Raw genomic sequence first — 20,602 nt, 5'->3', positions numbered from 1 at the left:
GCGGCTCACACAAGAACGCGTCACGCCGCCGAACAGTGCCCCTCCGCCGAGGAGAAAAGTAGAGTGGGCACAGGGGGCGGGGCGCGCGGCGACGGAAAGTAGTCCCCCGGCGGGTGCGCGCGCGCGCGGCCGGCCACAAACCCAGCCCCGAGCGGGGTGGGAGCGAGAGATCCGCGGGCCCGGCAGTGCGGAGAGAGGCGCGGAGGGATCCGTGGGAGTCGCAGTGCGGCGGCGCGCGGACCGGGCGGGGCGGGGCGCGCGCGGCGGCCGTTGAGGGACCGTTGGGGCGGGCGGCGGCGGCGGCGGCGGCGGCGGCGGCGGCGGCGCGCGCTGCGGGCAGTGAGTGTGGAGGCGCGGACGCGCGGCGGAGCTCAAGCTGCTGCAGCTGCTGCCGCCGCCGGAGGAATCTTGATCCCCGCGCTCCGGACACCCCGGGCCTCGCGATGGTGAGTGAGGCTGAAGGGCCGCCGAGGCTGGGGGCTCTGAGGTGGGCGCGGCGGGGCAGGACCCCCGAGAGCGCGAGTGGACCCAGAATGGGGGGGTGTTTGGGCCCCGGAGAGCGCCTCTGGACCCCTCTCTGCCCCACTATCGAGGGCATTCGAACCCAGAGCGGGACGTTTGGATCCGAAAAGGGGGTTGGGGCTTCCAAAAGCGACTTTTAGCACCAGATGGGTTCTCTGGCCCCCAGAAGGGGCACCTGAGCCCTCCAAGGGGGTATTTGAACCCAGGATGGAGCATCTGGACCTTCAGAGGGTAAGGGCTCTTGGACCCAGGATGGGGCGTTTGGTCGCTAAGGTGAGGTGTTTGGATTCCAGGGGGGCGAGGTAAGAAACATTGGCTAGGGAAGGGGGTGATTTGTGCCCTGATAAAGGCTTTGGGTCCTGAGAGGATGCAGGGAAGGGGGATCGGAGGGAAGCCGGGCTGCTGGGGAGCTCCCCGAGAGGGGGCCGTGGGTAGCTGGGCCTGGACGGGGGGAGTGCTCCTGGAGGGGCGGGGGGGGCCCTTCTACAGATCAGACCCTTGAGGGGAAAGAAGGAGGTTCTCCAAAGACCGACAGTGCAGAGGAAGGAGGAGGAGGATGAGATGCAAGCTTGGGGAAGAAGAGCCTGGGGTGGGTGGCAGCCGAGGTTAGGAGATGCTCTGGAAACCTGCAGGGACTGAAGAGGATTGGGGTCGGGGAAGTGGTTAAAAGGGGATGGCGAGCTTGCCAGTGCTGGGGGGACAGGGGGCCTCGTGGTTGATGTTGGGGGCAGCCAGAGAAGGTTCTGCGGTTCCTGGTGGGTTAAGGCTATTGAACTAGGAAGGGAGGTTGGGTTTGGAAGTGCGGAGTGTTGCGTTTGGGTCCATGAGGAGGTGGCTTTCCGAGGTGAGGGGTGGGAGAGGACTTTGGCTTGGGTGGTGTGGGAGGTGGGGTGGAAGGAGATCTGGGGACGTGTTGGAGAAAATGAATGGCGGCTGAGGTGGGCCTCGGGTTGGAGGTGGATGTGGGTAGCTCCCTGGAAGTTTCCAGGGCAAAGCTGGGACAAAGACTGTTCAGTCTGGATGGGGGGTGGGCTGCAGAGGCCGGAGGGAGTGGCTCTCGGGTCCCCTTCCCAGAAAGAATGAAGCTGGGCAGAAGGCAGGGCAGTGGGAGCAGGTGGGCGGAGTTGTTCAGGCCCCTATGGCGCACTGACGCTGTAGGAAATGGGGGTGGGAGATGAAAGTTTGGGCTGCATCAAACGAGCCAGCTTTTTCAGCCTTGAACCTCACCCGCTCACTGTCCCTTTCAGACCAAGAGAGCTGTTCTTTCCAAACAGGAATGCTGGTTTTCTCATGGTCTCCAGCTCCACGCACTGCTCTGCATCTCCTCACTTGTGCCAAATGACAGTGCAGTGCAGTGTGGCGTTGGTGACAATCGGACGCCTGTTCCTGTGGCCTCGGGGTGGGGACTGCAGAGCTTGACTAGAGGAGACCTCCAGAAGGACCCCTTCATCAGCCCGAGGGCCGCTTGTTCTGTTCGGGGCCCTCACTGAGTGCTTCTGTTAATTCACACAGCTGGGGCTTTGAGAGAAAACCAGCAGACTAGTTCTTTCCCGGTCCCTGCTACCCACAACACCCCTAGCCCCCCAGGCTCAGCCTCGGGACCGGCGCAGCCATCATCCCTGGCAAGGCTGGGGAGAACAGGCCGCCGCTGCTGTGTATCAGATCTCATACTTGCTGACACAGGCCTCATGGCTCCTCTCACCTCTCCCCCATTTTCCCCCAGCAGAACCTTGCTAAACGGGCACCGAATCACTGGCAGGTGCTAGGAGGCCCCCCGCCTCCCAAATAGGACCCGAGCTTTGGCCCTACTAGTTTCTCTTTCCGTTTGTAATCAGCAAGGTATGGATGGGTGGGACAAGTCACTGCTAACTGGCCTTGGACTTTGGCCTGAGCTCTGTGGCTCCTCCTTGGCCCGGGTGAGGGGCCCTGGCCTTGGTTTCTGATCTCATCTAACACTGCTCCCTGGCACTGGCTGGGGGCTGGGGCAAGGCAGAGAAATAATACCCTCTTCCCTCCCCCACCCCAGGATTATTTTTTTTCCTTGTCCAGCTCCTTGCTGGAGCCTAAGATGAGGGACATGGAAGCAGGAGACCAAATGGGTTATTTTGGAGACAGTTGTTGGTGAAAGCTGAAAATCTTCAGCTCAGGAAAGGGAAGAAGCCCTGAGAAGGGCTCCCCAGCGGTGATCAGTTTCCTGGGCAGCAGCCATGCTTTGAGATCTCTAGCTCGGAGCTGGGACCTTTCCTTCCCAAGCAGGGGAGAGGGTCTCCTAACAGGGAGGGAGAGAGTGTGCGATGGGCCCTACAGTCTGAGCCACGCCTATTTGCAGTGACCCTGTAGGAGTGTGGCCGAGCCTCTGCGCCTTGCAGCTTGGCGGTGGGGAGCGGCAGACACCGGCCTTCAGAGCCACTCTGGGCCATTCTGCAGCCTGTGCCAACCGCCTTGCCCGCAGCCCCTGCCACTGCTGCCCGAAGGTGGTGTGGTAGGGGTGCGGAGGTCCCCGACTGGACTAGCTTTTTCTATCCAGGCCAGGGGAAGAGGATGAAAGCAGAGGGGATGGTGGCCCTGCTCCCCAGACTGCTGCTCTCCCGTCTGCCTCCTCCCCTCCCCTCCCCTGGCATCACCTGGCCTTGGTAACCAGAAGCCCATCCTCTGTTCTCACTTTCCCCCAGCAGCTTCCTCGGGTGTCAGGACCTAGGGGATCGGCTCTGGCTTCTTTACCCGTAGAAGCCAGGGGAAGCGGAGGAGCAAGGGGCTTGTGGGCCTGGGGCTGCCAGGCTGGCGTTCAGGAGCCCAGCAGCCCTGGGTCTTTTTTGAAAGCGATGCAGAAGTAGCTCCATTTGGCCTCCTAACCTTCCCTTTAGACTTTGGACTTTTCCAGAATGTGCATGTGTGGTGTTTTTCCTTCTCTACCTTCCTGCTTCCCCCTCCCTTAGCCATCTCCCCTCTGTCATCATCACTTTGATTTCCCCTCCCATTCTGACTATTTGGGGCTTGGCCTAAGTTTCTCTTCCCTTAGATTTAAAAAAAAAAAAGAAAGAAAGGAAAAAAGAAAAAGGACATTTGAGACCTGTTCTAATGTGATCGGTCTTCATATTTGGGACAGGGTTGGGGGGTTGTTGCTAGCTCTGGAAACTTTATAGAGAATAATGCAAATACACACAATGGCATGCATCAGTTTGGGGGGCTCTCAGAGTCAACGCTAGGAGCCCCTTTCCCCTAATTGTGAAAGGAAATAAAGGAAAGGGATGGTGGTCTGGGGAGAGCGGTGCCTTTTTGGCAGCATTCACAAAAACCAAGGAAAATTCCTTTTTTGATGCTAAATGTTGGGATTTTGTTCCCCTCATGGCTGCTTCCCCAGAGGATCCCTATGCCTGGCTAGTTCCCAGCACACCAGTGTGGGACAAGCTAGCCTTTGCTTCTCCTCTGCCCCGCCCCCAAGCCCCGCATGCAGTAAGGGCTGCCTGCCACCGTCCTAACGAACAAACGGAGCGGCCAGGGCCGGAGAGGGTTCAAAACTGCAGTGCAGCGGGGGAAGCTGACTTTAGTCCTCCAGCCTCTGCCACCACTGCCTGCTGCAGTCCCCTCCCTGACACCCACCCTTCCTGCCCAAAAGAAACAGCGGAATGGCGCCCCGTGCACAAGAGAGTGGGGGGCTGCCCCCTGCCTGAGCAGGATTCTGTTAGGCACTCGGAGCGCCTCAGAGCCCCCAGTTAGAATTGTTGCCAGTTGGGTCCACTGTGCTCGGACCTAGTGCCTCCAAATCGGTGACACAGAAACTAGCAAAGAGCCCCCAGACATCTTCCCTCTGCCCTACCCAAGGACTGGCCTGTTTTGGTTTGGAGCCTTCTAGAGCTGCTTGATTAGGCCTCTAGGGCAACTGCTCCCTTCACTCAGCCTCTGGGGCTCCTGTGCTGTGCTGGTGCAGCTGGGTTGGGTCTGGGGCAGCACTTCTTCCCGCCCACCGTGGCTCCAGAGCACTGGGTTGGATTGGAGACCTCGGAGTCTGGGCGGTGTAACCAGGCCCTGCGTCAGGCTGGTCTGGGTTTCCAGCCCACCTTAGCCCCCAGCTTCCTGGACCACCAGACTTTATCCCAGACCCTGGCTCTGGCATGACCTCCCTTGCCCAGGTAAGTGGGTGCCGTGTGGAACCAGCCTCACCAGAGGGGGCCGGGCTGAGCAAGGATGTGCCAGCCTGTGACTAACTTTCTCCTTCCTGCTTTTCCAGGCTGACCAGCTGACTGAGGAGCAGATCGCAGGTGAGCTTGCCTCCCTCCCTCCCCTCCCGCTGCCGCGGGAAGTCCTCTGCATCCCCAGCCAAATCTTACTCCAGCCCAGAGGGGCCAGGAGGAGCGTGTGACAGATAAACCTATTGTGTATAAGAGCACACCACTGCCCCAGTAATACCAAACCTCACAGTCCTGAGCCCGAAACTCACCTGACGGCAGGGCTGGTTCCTCTCCTGGCCATGGCTCCTCGGGGTCTTTTAATTAGTGGCTGCAGGGTGAGCCCGACCCCTGCCGGTTAGGCTCAGAAGGTGAGCTCCCTGCCTCACTGTGGGGCTGCAGAGCTCCTGGCCCACTTGAGGAGCCGCCCAGGAGATGGCTCGGCACTCCCACCTCCGCACTCGCCTTTGCACGCGCTCGCACTTGCTTTCTCCTGGGCCAGAAGTGCCTTCCCCCCGGCGGTTTGCACTGACGGGCAGCTCCTTCTCATCCTTCGGGTCTCGGCTCCAATGTCGCCTTGGAAAGGACTTCCCTGACTCCCCTCTCAAATAGACAGCTTTCCTTTACTCTCCATCAGGTCACTCTGTTTCCTTCACAGCCTTTCTCTCTATCTGAAATTATTTTATGATGTCTTTACCTGCTGTATCTCCTGTCACTAGATGAATTCCTTATTTGGGGACTTTATCAGTCCCTGCTGTATCTTTGGTGCCTAAAACATAGTAGGTGCTCTGTAAATTTTTGTTGGCTAAATAACTAAAACGAATGAACAAAGGAATGATCACATATTTCCCAGTAAGCTAAAAGAAATCCTTGAATCCTGTCTAATTCATTTTTGTAGCCCCACTGTCCCCTAAAGCCCAGGAAGTCACAGCTGCAGGAAGTACTGTGTGTTGAGCAGGTTTCCCTGCCCCCCCGCCCCAAGACGATGCGCTGCCTGAGGACAGAGGCCGGTTCTCAGTTAAGCTCCACAGCCATGGGCTGGAGCAGAGTAGCCCCTGGGCCCCAGCAGCTACCCAACCCCAGCTTTGCTGTCACGTTCAACACGCTCCACGTAACTGGTACTGAAGGTCCAGCTTCTGAAGTGGGAGGAGACAGGGATGGACTTGCCTTCTCTCCTTTCCTCCCCTCCCCGCACCCCTCCTCCTCCCCCCACACTTTCTGCTTCTAAACTTTGGCCCCCGGTGGCTATGGAGACCCACCGAGGAAAGCCAGAGAACCCCCTTGTTGTTTAGTGATCATGAGCGCAGGGTGCCCACATGACCCCCTCCCCCAAAGAACAACAAGGCCTCAGCACAGGGCGGTGGCAGCATCCCCAGGGAGACACTTAACGCTTCTCCAGGGCCCAGGTGCTCGGGGGCAAAGCTTCTCGGCTGTACGTGTGGCTCCCGCCACACTCAACCCCCGCTCTGCCCTCGGGTAACACAAACACACGCTCCACGTCATGCCCCCGCCCCGTCCCCATTAGCAAACTGTCCACCACCTCACCCCAGCCCACGCCCTGTGGGAATAGGCTGCCAGGCATCTGTTCTCTGAGGGTTTGGGGGTGGGGAGAACCAGGTGCCGAAATGGGCCCAGTGGGAGGGCAGGAGCCACGCGCTTCTCTCCCGCTCCTGATGCGTCCCCAGCTGTGGCCTTCCCACTCAGTGCCACTAGCGCCTCATCCTCCTGGCTTGGCAGCCATCCCCTCTCCTTCCGTCCCCCCACCTACCCCACGCATCGTCCGTCAGCCGTGCTCTGCTGCCGGCCACCCCCAGACTCCACCATACACAGCGCTCGGCTCCTCTGGAAACCAGGGAACTGGGCTGGCGGTACCAGTCAGGAGGGATGCCGTGCCGCCCAGAGGCGTCCTGCACCTCTCCTTCCCTTCCTTTCCCAGCCAGTTGACCTTGGCTGGCATACTTCAGATAGAGACTTCCCACGGCTCTCATCCCCTCCATGACGTTGGTCCGTTTCATCATTTGAGGGAGAGGCTGAAGCCAGGGACCAAGAAGAAATGTAGGAAGGTCTAAGGCCACTGTCACCCATTTTCCCCTCTGTCCCCACTGAGCTAGGGTGACAGACAGGCAGCTTTGCCTGAAACAGGCCAGGTGCTCAGTAAGTGTTGACTGAAAGAAGGAAGGGTCCGGCCCTGAGTACAGAGGTGAGAGGCTTGGGCTGGAATTGAAGTCTTGTTCTGGTTTCTTTAGGTGGGCCTGACTCTTTCGGCCTGTCTCCCAAGGTCAGGACTTCCCTGTGTCCTCAGCCTCTGACTCATTGTATTTCTTCTCCCAGAATTCAAGGAGGCCTTCTCCCTCTTTGACAAGGATGGAGATGGTACCATCACCACCAAGGAGTTGGGGACAGTGATGAGATCCCTGGGACAGAACCCCACTGAGGCCGAGCTGCAGGACATGATCAATGAGGTGGACGCAGATGGTGAGCCCCATGGAGCGGGTGGGCAGCCCACTCCCGGTCACCCTCACGACCACGGGGAACCTTCCTCCGGTGATGGATGAGCCGGTGTCTCCTCTGCCAGGGCTCCGGGCTCGTCTCCCAGGGCCCAGGCCCAGAGCATCCCTGCTCCCTTCCCCACCTTGCAGGGAACGGGACCATTGACTTCCCGGAGTTCCTGACCATGATGGCCAGAAAGATGAAGGATACAGACAGCGAGGAGGAGATCCGAGAGGCCTTCCGTGTCTTTGACAAGGTGAGCAGGCCTTTCCCAGAGTGGCTCTGGGACTCCGGCAGAGAGCAGAACAGGTGGCGTCCCAGGATGCCCTGTGTAACGGGAGTCAGAACTTCCAGGAGGCCCAGGCCCCAGTGCCATCCCCGCTGCCGACTTGCTCTGCCACCTCAGGAAGCCCCCCTGCCCCTGCTGAGTGTGGGTGACTTGACAGTTCCTGCACTGTGGCCCCCAGGGAAGAGCCGGGCGAATGCCTCGAGCTCAAAGCTTTTGTCTGTCCCCTGACACCCAGGATGGCAATGGCTACATCAGCGCCGCAGAGCTGCGCCACGTCATGACGAACCTGGGTGAGAAGCTGACCGATGAGGAAGTGGATGAGATGATCAGAGAGGCTGACATCGACGGAGACGGCCAGGTCAATTACGAAGGTGAGCCGACCCGGCCCCTGTCTCTGGGCCAGCAGGAGCTTCTGGAACAAGCCTCCAGGTCGGGGCGGGGTGCGGCTTGGGGCTGAGCCCTGCTCGCTGGCTGACCTCCTCCCTGTCTGTTTCCCTCCGCAGAGTTTGTACAGATGATGACTGCAAAGTGAAGGCCCCCGGGCAGCTGGTGATGCCCGTTCTCTTGATCTCTCCTCCCGCGCGCGTCTTCAACACTCCCCTGCGTATCCCGGTTCTAGCAAACACCAATTGATTGACTGAGAATCTGATAAAGCAACAAAAGATTTGTCCCAAGCTGCATGATTGCTCTTTCTCTTCCTCCCGAGTCTCCTTCCATGCCCCTGCCATCTCTTCCTTTTGCCCTTCCCCCTTCCATTCACATCTTCCAAGGCCTGATGCATTCATAAGATGAGCCCCCTAGTCCCCTTGTCGGGGGGGCCCTGCCCTCCTTCTCCAGCCCGGGTGGCTCTCGTCCGTCTTGGTTTGTTTCTTTTCATATGTCCTCTTATATTTTGGGTGCCGGGTGGCTGCCAGCCCTGTCCCGGGACCTGCTGGGGAGGGGCCGAGGCCCTCCGAGGGCCGGGCAGGAGAGCACGCCTTTCGCTGTTGCATGCGACCAGCCCTGTGATTCCCTGTGCCGATCCCAGCAGCCTGTTGGGGCAGGGGTGCCGAGAGAGGCATTGCAGAAGGACTGAGGACGGGGCGGGGGGGGCGGGGGGGGTTCCAGAGTTGTGGTGTTGACTGGATGTGGCCCAGGACGGGGTCAAGGGGCGAGGGAGGCTTGGAAGCCGGCATTCTTTACCACTTGAGGAGGCCGGCTCAGAGAAGGGGCCGGAGAGAGTGGACGAGCCTCAGATGCCATTGGCTGCTCTTCTGAACCCATCTGATCGGCTTCCTGAGGTGGGGCTGAGCGGGGCTGCTCCCCAGACCCTCCTGCACGTTGTCCAGCCCGTGCTCCTGACGCGATCTCAAGCTGTCCTGTAAATACCTGGTGCTAACATCCCATGCCGCTCCCTCGTGACGCCCCTGCCCCCCCGCATCGAGGTCCCCTCATCAGAATGGACGTGGGGATGGCCGCTTTGTAATATGCTGGTTATCCTTTCTCTTTCTTCATGCCCCTTAAAGCTTTAATTTTGTCCAACACCGTGCTGGGCTAGCTGAGGGGTGGAGAGAGGGAAGATGTGCCCCACCACACTCTGAAGAGAACATGCCTGCAATAAAACAGTCCCGTCGGCCAGCTGCCCTGGAGGACCAGCGGCCGCGGGCAGCTCTGCTTCCTCCGCCGGCCCCTCCCGCTCCCCTGTGGTGACTTGGCTGGCTCCCCGACCTTTGTGCTGTCTCTGTGCCCGCCTCTGCCCTTGCCCACCTGCCTGCCCTCACACTCCCTGGCCGAGAGCATGAGCCGTGACCTTGCTTCTGATTTTCGCCTCTGGGACAATTCAGTCAATGTGGGCAGTTTGGTCATCCGGATTTTTTTTTGTTTTTTTCCCTGTTCATTTCATCTGCCCTCCACTCCCTCCCCAGCCCCAGGTTGATCAAATGGCTTTTCCTGGGACCTGCCCAGCTTTGAGAATCTCTTCTCATCCTCACCCTCGGGCACCCAACCTCCGGGGGACGGAAGGGGAGGGATGGGGCATAGTGGGAGACCTAGCCGAGAGCTGAGGGTTAGGGCAGGTAAGCGTTAGGCTGTGGATGTTTTCGGAGTGTTTTGGTTTGTTTTTTTTAAACCGGGCAATATTGTGTTCAGTTCAAGCTGTGAAGAAAAATATATATCAATGTTTTCCAATAAAATACAGTGACTACCTGACTCCGCTCTTCTACTCTTGTCTTGGTTAATGGGCCTGCTGCCTGCAAGGGCCTGGAGCCCTTCCCCAGAAGAGCCTGTCCTCCATGCTCGCTCAAGAGACTTGGCCTCAGCACTGCACAGCCACAGTTCAGAGCCCAACCAGACGGCCGGGTGGTTGAGGGCAGGATTCTATCCTGGCGGCGCAGCCCGTCAGCTCTGAGTGCCAGCCATTGGACATCTTGGGACCTGCACGCGTGTGCGAGAGAGACTGAGCCCGCCTTAGTGGGGGCCTGTATCAGTCACACGAATGACTGCAAGATGAGGCCTGAGAAGGCCTGAGGCAGGTCCATTGCGTCACAAGAACATCCCAGTTTGGGGGTTGAGGGCGGCGGGCAGCATCAAGCTGAAAGGTGAGTGGTCACCTGGCTGTGTGGGGGTGGGGGAAGGAAAGGCATCATCCCAGAGAACAAGGCGGCAGGGTCAGGCCCTGGGGGCCTAGGCCGGGGGGGGGGGGCGTCTCGACAGGGTGCTCCGGCCAAGAGGTGACCAGTGTCAAGCGGGAACCCTGAGTGCCAAGTTCGAACACGCGGTGGGGAGAAAAGAGGCGTGATCCTGAGCTCACAGCTTCAGTCAGCTCCTGGAGAGGGCACACGACTAAGATTTGAAAGAAAAAGCCCCAAACAATTGCAAACCGTAGAAAGCTCCTCAGCTTCCCTGAGGTAAGTGGGGATGAAAAAGAAAGGAGGGGAGGCGCCGCCCCCAACTACCAAACACTGGTCGGTAGACGTCATCTAACATCTGAGCTGCTCTCACTCAACCAGGGGCTGGGCAGGAGGCGAGCAGAGACAGCTCAGTGGAGTAAAAAGACTTCTCACCTTTACCCGGCCTTGGGAGGACGAAGAAGCCTGGCAGGGTTCAAACTCAGGGCCCTTCCTGTGGCGGAAAGGAGACACATTTTTCCAAAGCCCCAGTTTCTCTGCCCCCTTTTTCTGCCATCTGGTTGTGGCTCGAAATTGGTGCAGTAAAGATGGTAGAGTGTTGTGGGTAAGGGCTCGGGGTCCGGGGCACTTAACTGCGTGCATGGCCTTGGGTAGACGGCTCTCTGTCCCTGTTTGGAAAGTGGGGCTGTGGTAACACTGACCTCGGGACTTCCCTGGTGGTCCAGTGGTTCAGACTCCATGCTTCCACTGCAGGGGGCGTGGGTTCGATCCCTGGTCAGGGAACTAAGTCCCGCATACCATGTGATGTGGCCAAGAAAACCCACTGACCAGGGCCAGCCGAGGATTGGTGAGCCCGCAGGAGCCAGGCCTGGGGTGCAGTGAGCGTCCAGGGGGCATGAGCTGCTCTCCATTGGGTGCCTTCTACTCCACGGGCTGTCTTCTAAGCTCTGCCTCCATGATCTCATTGAATCCTTCAAGCAGCCATCTGGACTGGGTGCTGTTAGTCCCCATTTGGCAGACTAGGAAACTGAGGCCCAGAGAAGTGCAGGAACTAGTCCAGGGTGATTAAGCAGAAAGTGAGAGCTGGAATCTGAAGCAGATGTGACCTGAGCAGTCAGTCCATGCTCTCAGCTGCCTGGCTTTAGAGTAAATGGTCTTTTTTTTTTTTTTTAAGATGATTTCAGGTAGGCCAGAGCCAGCCAGTGGGAAGGCTAGGCTGAGGCTGGGGTCACAGCGGTGGAGTCTGAGATGGGAGCTGCCTTCTTAGCAGCCAGGATACCTGTGGAAAATTCTGGTCTTATAGCTGTGAAGAAGATAGGTTTTGGTGACTCACAGAATTGGGCTCCAACCCAGCGTCACCACTGCAGTGTCTGTATACTCACTAAGCCTCAGGTCCCACCTCTGTCACTTCCTACCTGATAACCTTGGAGCAGTGACTTCACTTCTCTGAGCCTCAGTTTACCAGTCTGCAAAATGGAGCATAGTAATTGTCTCTCAAAGGAGGATCAGAAAATATTGTGCCGCTTTTTAGACATCGTCTCATTTACCTCTCACCCAGGCCAGGTTGAGTCCTAATAAAATTTAGTATGCATTTATGACATGCATCCTCCCCAGTGGGCATATGAGCACAAGATAAGTTATCATCAAGAGCTGACAGGAGGGGGCTTCCCTGGCGGTCCAGTGGTTAAGACTCTGCACCTCCACTGCAGGGGCGTGGGTTCAATCCCTGGTTGGGAAGTTCTGGGAAGTGTAGCCAAAAAAAAAAAAAAAAAGAAGAAGAACTGAAAGGAATGGAGGCGGGGGTCGGGGGGGCAGCTAAAACCTCTAGCACCACACTTCTTGGAGGTGGGTGAGCTGGGACTTGAACCCCAGATTATTCGCATCCCAAATGCCCACGATTTTAAGCACCGCATTGCTTTGCCTGCACTTCTCTACTGCCCCGTCGTTTATTTCCCCCTTGGGCCCTGTGTTTTGACTTTGACTCCCACATGGCCTGCGTTATTAAGGCAGCGAGGGGCACGCACCAGCTGATGCTGCTGTGGGTCACTTCCAACTCAGGCTCACAGATCCTCTAGGCCAGCTCAAAACCTGTCCTGAGAAAGTGACTACACAGGGGGACACATCGGGAGGTGCCCAACTGGGGCCCACTGGAGGGAAATCCAGGTTCCCCTCACCTCCCAGAGGGGAGCTCCAATGCAGTGGCTCTGGAACCACCTCTAAGTGTCATTCCCAGTGTGACCAGCAGGTGGGGCAGTGACCACAGAAGGCCCAAGAGCAGCTACTCCCGGGGACTGGCCAGGGTGTATGTGTGTGTGCATGCTTAAGGTTCCATCTGTGCCCGAAAGTCAGAAATGAATCAAGAAATGAAGTTAAAAGTGCATAAAGTCTCCTTGAGGGAGACAGGCCTGTTCCCAGCGTGTCACTTCTTGATCCCAACGCCAGACCAGAGCGGGCGCCTCCCTTTCACTGTGTTCTCGGTACATTCCACAGCTTGTAAATTTATATTTTTGTGGCTTATTGTAATACATATTTCTGTGATTATTAAATTCTCACCACCACTGAATTGTGAGCGAGGTAGAGCCAAGGCGGTGTCAGTCACTGCTATTTCCCCAGCAGGCACAGAGCAGCCGTGGGTCCAGAGCAGGCTCAAGGGAACGTGTGTTGAATGAATGAATGAGACGAAGGAAAGGAGGCATCAGAGGCCAGAGTCAGAACTGTGAGCACAACAAAAACACTCTTCTTTACTTGGTTAACCTTCTTCCAATCCTCAGGTCCTGGCTCAGCCATCTCCTCCTCCAAGAAACCCTCCCTGATGTCCCCCAAGACTCCACCCTTCACAACGTCCAGCCCTGCCCCCTCTGAACTGTGAGCTCCAGGAGCGCAGGGCCAAGGCTGTCTGTCCCTGCCATGTCCCCAGCGTCATAGGGACAAAACCTGACATACAGTAAGCCCTCAATCAGAGCCTGCTGAATGAATGAACGGACGTCTGTGCTACAACAGGCTGCAGTGAGGACCATTGTGGAGCCTCAGATGCACTGAGAGCGCCTGAGAGGAGTGATTAAGTCTTCAAGGAGGAGGAATAGCCTAAAGCAGGAACTTGAAGGGCAAGGGAGCTTTTGACAGATGGAGAAGGGGAAACACGTCTCATGGGAAGGGTGAGCTCAGCGAGCTAAGAGGTGGAGGCCCCAAAGGTCATGGGCTCTTTGGGGAAACCTCGGTTGTCTGCTGTGGCCAAGCAGAGAGTGTGGGAGTTGGCCTCCGGACAGTGGGAGCCCTTGGAGCTCGGCAGGCAGGGGAGGAACCATTCAGACAGGACCTCCAGACAGGACCATGGCAGCCAGCGGAGAGGTTACCCGGGCAGTCAGGGGTCAGGAACCAGCCAAGAGAGGAGCTTCCAAATCATCCTGGAGGGGCCGAGGGAGTTGTTTGAAAACCCGCACCCTGGCAGACAGTGTAGACATCCAGGCCAGAGCTGGTGGGGCTCTAAGATAAACAGTGGGATGCAGAGGAGGGGGAAGATTCCTGAGATGTTAGGCCTGGTGGGTAAAAGCCAGCAGAAAACCAGCTTCAACACTTAATCCTCTCCTCCCCTTAATCCACATCCGAAAAATAGGACTGATAATGGCACTCACCTTGGGTGAGGATGCTGTGGGTTCTAAAGCCCAGCCCTGCCCTGCCATTCAGCGAATGCTGAGGCCAGAACTGACCCACCTTCCAGGGGCGGCACAGAGAGAGGAGGGAAGCGTGCCTCCCATCCCCGGGGTCTTGCCTGGACAGGCAGCCCTGCCCCACCTCGATTCCTGCCTGAAACGCAGCCCCTCCATCCCATCCCTTCTGCACGCTCCTCCAGGGGCACCTTTGGGCTGGTTCCCACTGAGGCCGGGCCAGGATTGGTAACAAAGGCCGGACCCCACCTGATGTTTCTTGAACTGTTTTTTGGTTTGTTTTGGTACAAGTCAAATTTTTACTATTAAATTCAAGCAATAGGACTTCCCTGGTGGCGCAGTGGTTAAGAATCCGCCTGCCAATGCGGGGGACACTGGTTCAATCCCTAGTCTGGGAAGATCCCACATGCTGCGGAGCATCTAAGCCTGTGAGCCACAACTACTGAAGCCCGCGTGCTAGAGCCCATGCTCCGCAACAAGAGAGGCCACCGCAATGAGAAGCCCGCGCACCGCAACGGAGAGTAGCCCCCGCTCGCCGCAACTAGAGAAAGCCCACATGCAGCAACGAAGACCCAACGCAGCCAAAAATAAATAAAATAAAATATTCTAAAAATAAATGAAAAATAAATTCAAGCGATACAATATTTCTCTGGCAAGACTGCTATAACAGTTTCTAAACTTCCTCAATTTGTTTTTTCAGTATTACATTTTTTTTTATTGTGGTAAAATACCCATAACACAAAATGTACCATTTTAACCATCTTAAAAAGTACAATTCAGTGACATTTAGTACATTCATGACGTTGTACAACCACCGCCGCTATCTAGTTCCAGGACATTTTCATCACCCCAAAAGGAAACCCCACATGCATTAAGCAGTTGTTTGACCTATTTTTAACTCTCGCAGACACCCCTTCAAATGAAACATAACGTCTGGTGGGAAGAAGTCAAAGCAATGGAGAAAAGCGTTGTTTTCAAACAGCATTTGCCCAGATGCCAAAGACCACTACAGTAGCCACAACAATAACAACGGCAGTAACGGTAACCCGTATTGTGGGCTTTACTCCAGGCCCTGTGCTAAGCTGCTTTTCGGGGGAATCATTTAATCCTTAGCACGGCCTTGTAAGCTAAGTATTAGATTATGATCACCATTCTGCGCAAAAGGAAACCAAAGCAAACTCCTCAGCCCAACAGTGATCTGAGCTAAGAAGCTAAAAAGATAGACCAGGGACTTCCCTGGTGGTCCAGTGGTTAGGACTCTGGGCTTCCACTGCAGGGGGCACGGGTTCCATGGCCGCCGCTATTGTCTTTATAGGAAGCTCATGCCTCATCTACTCCTCCAGCCCTCCCCAGGGGCAGATTTATTGTTTTAACCCTGAAGCCAAGTGAGAAAGGGGAACCCAGGGCTGGGGGTGAGTCTGGGGGGGGCTTTCCCATTCACCTCCTCCCACCAGCAGAAGCACCACTTCCTTTCATGTTCACTCCTGGAAAACCCTTGAATTCTGTACCTGAGGGCAGGGGATGGCAACGAGAAGGGGGGAGGGGTGGATGGCTGGACAACACCCCAGCAATGAGAAGGGGAATTGAAGGCTGGAAATCACCCCAGAGGAATCCAGGGTGGGGCCGAGACTGCTCTGTGTCCCCAGCACTTGGTAGAGTCAGCGCCCACTATGTTGAATGAATGAATGAATGAATGAATGACATTTGGGTGGCAGTTCCCAGGACACAGGCGGTGAAGTGAGGCTCTGAGAGGGGGCATAGGGACAGGCACAGGACTTAGGTCTGAGTTCTTGGGCCGTCCCTGGGTTCCGTGCCTCCCACCGCTTCATTCCCCAGCTTCTCCCCCAGCCCAGGGCCCCACCATCCACATCTTGCAACTCACCAAGCCATGCAGTTTCCAGGCACCTGTCCAGTGGTGTCACCCACAATGCAACAGTCTCCCCTTCTTCACCTCCCCTGTGGGGACCAGGCCTCCCAAGTCTGATGGGGAATCAGAAGTAAAGGGAAGCAGGGAGCTTGTCGGAGAATCCTGGGCTCCCATGAGGCAGAGAGAGGGTGGCTCTTGGAGTGGACTGGGAGAGGGCAGGACTGTCCGCTGGGGGTTTGGGGTGGGCATCCAGGGCACCCTGCATGAATGAGGATCAGAGCCAGAACCCTAACCAGAGCAGACCTGAGTGCACAGAAGCTGCTGGGAACTTTTCTGCCTTCTAAATATTTAGACAGCAAGATGGATAGGCAAAGCGAGGGCCAGACCAGGCCACCCAGGCCACCGGATATTTTGAGAGAACTGTTCTTTTTATGCTCCAGGATAATTGTTTCCTCTCCCTCTCTCCCTCCTCCCACAGCCCATCGTGGCCACCCCGAAGGAGGAGAAATAGCAGCTGATCACCCCCCTGAATCCAGGGGGTCAACATTCTGGCCGGCTGGGCTCCAGGATCCAGCTCTGGGCTTGTCCACCCGCAGCCACCGGTCAAGCCCCTGAATTTCTGGCTGCTGCTCTCGGAAGACAGGGCAGGAGATCACGGGGCAGATGTCAGCAGAGGGAGCAGGCTGTCTCGGACCCCACTTTGGACGGTGTTCCCACGGTGCTGCTGGATGGCTGTAGGACAGGCAAGGGTGCCCCCTGCCCCTCGCCCCAGGCTGACGAATGCACCCAGCTCCCATCCTTCCCCCCGAGAGAAGTGGGGGCCCTTGAGCCCTTCCTCCCCGAGGCCGGCTGGGAGAGGGACGTCTGCAAGTCGCCCTGGCCAGGCCTCAGGCACAAGCAACAGAACCAGAGCTTGAGCCGCTGGAAGACGGCCTTGCGGAAAAGGATGAAGACCCAGGGATCCAGGATGGGGTTGAAGGCATTGAAACGGAAAGCGAGGAGGTCCCCCATCTCACTGCTGTCCGGGGCGATGGCCTGGGTGAAGCCGTGGATCTGAGGGCAGAGTGAGGGTGTCAAGCAGCACCCACGAGTCCTCTGCCCCCACCCACACCCCACCCTCGATCCCCTCCCCCCACTTGCTCACTGGCAGAAACGAGGGAGGGGTGGCCTGTCCGAAGGGGAAGGAAATAAGATAAGATGAAAACTAACAAACAAGTGCATCTGGGGAGCAGAGGGAGAGAAAGCCCCAGGAGACAGCCAGCAAAGCCCTAGAGGGAGAGAGATGGGGCGGTAGGGCTGGGTCCCAGGGCTGTGTCTGTGTGTGTCCAGTTTCTGAGTCCTCTGTAACCCCCCAAAGGTTTGACGACCCTCAGATCTAGCCCAGCCCTTGCGTTTTACAAAAAGAGAAACCGAGGCCCAGAGTATAGACAGGATGACTGGGTGCCACAGGACCAGGGTTGGCCCCGCTGCAATTTGGGAGGGGCAGGGCAGGAGTTCCTGCAGGAAAGGGGCGAGGCCAGGAGATGCCAAGGGCAGACCCATGGGTGGGGCTGGGGAAGTGGGGAGCACGGTGGCAGGGAGATCAGACTCTGGCATCAGAGGAGCCCAGGGTGCAGACCTGCCTCTGTGTGATCATGGGCAAAAGACATCATCACCTGTCCTCTGTAAAAATGGTGACAGGGCAGAGACTTCGTCACATTTCTTGCTAAATGCTTGTGGAATAGATGCATAAGATCATTTTGGAGATTATCGGAGAAAGGATTTCTAAACCACTGAGCACAGGGTGGACAGAGAGCAATGAATGGCGGATCTTATTATCATTGTAGGGGTAGGAGAAGGTTGGTGGGGGGTGGAATTGGTAGGGTTGGGGGGCTAGAGATATGGAAGGGGGAGACAAGGGTCAGAAGGGGTCAAATGGGGCAGAAGCAAATGGGGAGACTTCTCCAGCAAGTTGGGAGTTGTTTGACCCTGGACAAAGCCTCTCATCTCTCCGGGTCTCAGTTTCCCCATGTGTGAAATGGGTACAAACGATGGAGGATGGCGCTGGGCTCTGCCTTCCTCCCCACCGCCCACCCCGATCTGCCGAGAGGACTCACCGTGAGAGGCAGGGAGCACACGGCCATGATGCCCGTCATGAGGGCCAGCAGAATCAGGTGGTCAACCTCGTCTTCGCCCGCCCGGGTGCTGGGGACCAGCGAGCCGTGGTGGCGCCTCTGCTGGCGGTACATGCGGCAGAGGCTGAGGGTGACCGAGCCGTTGCAGAGGAAGATGGCGGCCACCAGCAGGGCCACGAGGCTGGCGTAGGCCAGCGAGAATGCGCAGCCGCCCAGCTCGGCCGAGCGCATACGGATGAAGCACCAGCTGCCCGGGCAGTACTGCTGGTGTTGGCCCAGGCCCAGCAGGGGCAGCGAGCAGAAGACGGCGCAGAAGGCGTAGATGGCGGGCAGCGCCAGGCGGGCGCGGCGCGGCCCGTCCAGCCGGGCGTAGAGGTAGGGGTGGCTGAGCGCCAGGCAGCGCTCCACGGCCATGGCGAAGAGGATGAGCGTGGAGGCCAGGCCGAAGAAGGTCATGGCGAAGGCGAAGGCATCGCACAGCGCCGGGCGGCCCCGGGCCAGGCCCAGCAGCGAGCTGTTGCGGGCGTAGGCCGCGAACACCGCTGGACTCAGGAAGCACGTGCCCAGCAGGTCGGTGACCGCCAGCCCGGTGACCAGCACCGCGAAGGCCGAGGGGCGTGACCGTCGCCGCGCCCCCAAGATGCCCAGCGCCAGCCCGTTGCCCACCACGCCCGCCACGAACATCAGGGCGCTGGTGGCCGGGCCCACCGAGTCCCGCACGTACGTGAGGTTCTGGCACGAATCCGCCATCCCCGGCCTCCGGCGGCCGCCCGGGCCGGAGGGGTCCCCGGGGTGGGAGGTGGCGACGGAGGGGAGCCGAGCCGGGTCCGGCCCTGCGACGCCCACCACCGCGCTCCCCTCCCCGTGGTCCTCGCTGCAGTTGGAGGTCGGGGGGAGGGAGGGTCCCAGCCAACCCACCGCAATTCTTGTGCGACTGTCTATTTCTCTCCCCTCTGTCTTCCCCAGGTTCTGGTACTCTCTCTCTCTCTCTTTCCCCTATTTCTTTCCTTCCCTACATCTGTCTCTCTGTCTAGTCTTTTCCTCTTCAAGCCCCTAGTTCTTTCCTTCTCTGTCTCTGTCTCTTGCTGTGTCTCTGTCTCTGTCTCCTCCCTGGTCCACCCCCTCTGCCTCCCTCCCTCCCTCCCTCTCTCCTGACAGCCGTCTATTCCCTTCTCCGCGTTTCTGCTTTCCCAGCCCCTCCTCACTGCGTGCGGTCTCTCTCAGCTCCTCCTCTGTCCCCTCGCTCCTTCTCCGGGGTCGTGCTGGCTGGGTCCCTCTCCGAGTGTCAGCTTCTCCCTCCTCCCCTCCCTCCTCCCTCCCTTCCTATTCATCTTGCCTGCTCACCCCGGCTTTTTCATTTCCTCTCTCTGCCCCACGTTCCCCCGCCTCTGCTTTCCCCAGAGGGCCCTGGCCTCCGTCCGCCTTCCCCAGCACGCTCCCTCCATGCCCTCTCCCCAAGACATCCATCTCCTGCCTCCCCCTCCCCCTCCCTGTGTCCCCTCACGGTCCCCATCACCGAGCCACCTGCCACCTCGCACACTCAGGACTCTGCCAGCGTTCTTCCCTTCCCAGCGTCGGCCGGGTGGGGATCACCTGAGTCATCATCACCCTGGAGTTGGGAGTTTGCCAGCAGGGACCCGGGCGGGACCTGAGGGGCACAGCTGACCAGTCTGCAAGGCTGTCTGGGGTGGCTTCTGGCATCTATTCTGGGCTCAGGCCCCACGGGGTTAGAACATTGCCCAAGGATTGAGAAATGACCAGGAAATTCCTGCCTGATGTAGTGTTTTCCAGGCACAACTGAGCTTGCTTTTCCCTGGACACAGTTCACTCCTTCCATGAGCCCTGGCGTGGGGGGGGGGCGTGGGGGGGTGGGGGTGGGGAGGAGAGACTTGGCATCTGCTGGTATGGGACCGGCCCCCACCCCATCCCGCCAGGATTTCCACTGCTCAACATCAAAGGGGAGCACCCTCCCGCCCTCTTGCCTCTCACCCTAGCACTCCCAGGCCTCAGGCCAAGCTCTGGTGACCTTGACTTCAAAGATAATATTTTAGCCACAGACAGCCGTCCAGGGCTCCAGCACTGCTGTTCCTTAATTTCTCCCACTCCTCTACAAACACATCACCAGCCGCAGAGCCGCCACCCTCCAGCCAGTGTGAGCAGCCTGTGTGTCCCAGACGCCAGCACAGCGGTCACCAGTCCCTGTTGCCACTGAGCCTGTGGCTTTCCATGCAGCCTCCCAACCCATAAGGGCCAGATGGGACCTCAGAGACCTTCTCAGACACCTCTTATTTTTCAGGGAGTCAGTTTAAGTGCAGAGATGACAAATTCAAGATCTCACTCCATTTGACTGGAGTTTCTGTCCCAGTTCGACCACCTCCTTGCTATGGGATAGTCCCAGGCCAGGATGAGAAGCCAGTGGACCTCAGTTTCCTAATCTGTACAATGGGCTTCATGGGCCTGGTGGCCGACCATGGCCAGTGGCCCATCCCAGACCCCTCTTTGTAACAAGGAGAGAGCCTGTGTACATACCGTATCCCATCCAAGGCCAGGAAGGATGCTCCTGACCCCAAGGACTGGACGTTGGGCAGCTACAGACTTCCCCTCTCCGTCGCCATGCCACCCCTGCTTCCGTGACCGCAATCCCCTCACCCCTCCCCCTCCTCCATCTCCCTATCACCCATGCCCAGCTGGTACCCCCAGCTTCCGCCAGGATGGATGCCCCAGCTCCAGCCACACCAGGGGCTCCAAGAATGACCCTTCAGCCCCACTCTGAGGGTGTCTGTGTGTGTGTGTCTCAGGCATCCTGGCCACGTGGTGCCGCCCTTACTCTCTGTGATCCCAGGCGGAGCCAAGGGAACTCAGGAAGTTCTGTCATATTAATGA

At 58.1% G+C, this 20,602-nt stretch overlaps 2 protein-coding genes across 3 annotated transcripts; one reads left to right on the top strand and one right to left on the bottom strand.

The window, feature by feature from the left end:
- The first annotated feature begins 286 nt into the window (after positions 1–286).
- CALM3 (calmodulin 3) lies at positions 287–9,654 on the top strand. 2 transcript variants are annotated; one of them, XM_022585304.3, is made up of 6 exons: positions 287–446; positions 4,751–4,781; positions 7,020–7,163; positions 7,328–7,434; positions 7,703–7,838; positions 7,971–9,654. In XM_022585304.3, exons 1-6 carry the CDS (start codon positions 444–446, stop codon positions 7,997–7,999), a joined length of 450 nt encoding a protein of 149 aa, XP_022441012.1. In that variant the 5' UTR covers positions 287–443; the 3' UTR covers positions 8,000–9,654. The 2 variants fall into 2 exon arrangements, with proteins under 2 accessions (XP_022441012.1, XP_089758800.1); XM_089902674.1 differs by lacking the exon at positions 287–446 and adding an exon at positions 3,357–4,652.
- Positions 9,655–11,074: 1,420 nt separating this feature from the next.
- On the bottom strand, positions 11,075–19,564 carry PTGIR (prostaglandin I2 receptor). The gene is made up of 2 exons (XM_022585303.2): positions 17,702–19,564; positions 11,075–16,658 (listed from the first exon to the last, which is right to left on the bottom strand). The coding sequence occupies exons 1-2, from the start codon at positions 18,467–18,469 to the stop codon at positions 16,272–16,274; spliced, it is 1,155 nt and encodes a 384-aa protein (XP_022441011.1). The 5' UTR covers positions 18,470–19,564; the 3' UTR covers positions 11,075–16,271.
- Between the last annotated feature and the right edge of the window lie 1,038 nt (positions 19,565–20,602).

The sequence above is a fragment of the Delphinapterus leucas genome, chromosome 20, assembly GCF_059928025.1.
Source record: "Delphinapterus leucas isolate spDelLeu-1000000601 "Yukka" chromosome 20, BTC_Dleu_Yukka2, whole genome shotgun sequence".
In the NCBI taxonomy this organism is placed as follows: Eukaryota; Metazoa; Chordata; class Mammalia; order Artiodactyla; family Monodontidae; genus Delphinapterus; species Delphinapterus leucas.
This window is presented reverse-complemented; position numbering and strand designations above follow the sequence as displayed.

What these genes read in the sequence shown, in the direction of transcription:
- CALM3 (XM_089902674.1), top strand. An exon ending in CCTTCCGTGTCTTTGACAAG is followed by an intron (nt 7,435 to 7,702) that starts GTGAGCAGGCCT and finishes CCTGACACCCAG; the next exon opens with GATGGCAATGGCTACATCAG. An exon ending in CGGCCAGGTCAATTACGAAG is followed by an intron (nt 7,839 to 7,970) that starts GTGAGCCGACCC and finishes TTCCCTCCGCAG; the next exon opens with AGTTTGTACAGATGATGACT.
- PTGIR (XM_022585303.2), bottom strand. Translation starts at nt 18,469, where the DNA reads ATGGCGGATTCGTGCCAGAACCTCACGTACGTGCGGGACTCGGTGGGC. An exon ending in TGTGCTCCCTGCCTCTCACG is followed by an intron (nt 16,659 to 17,701) that starts GTGAGTCCTCTC and finishes CTCTGCCCTCAG; the next exon opens with ATCCACGGCTTCACCCAGGC.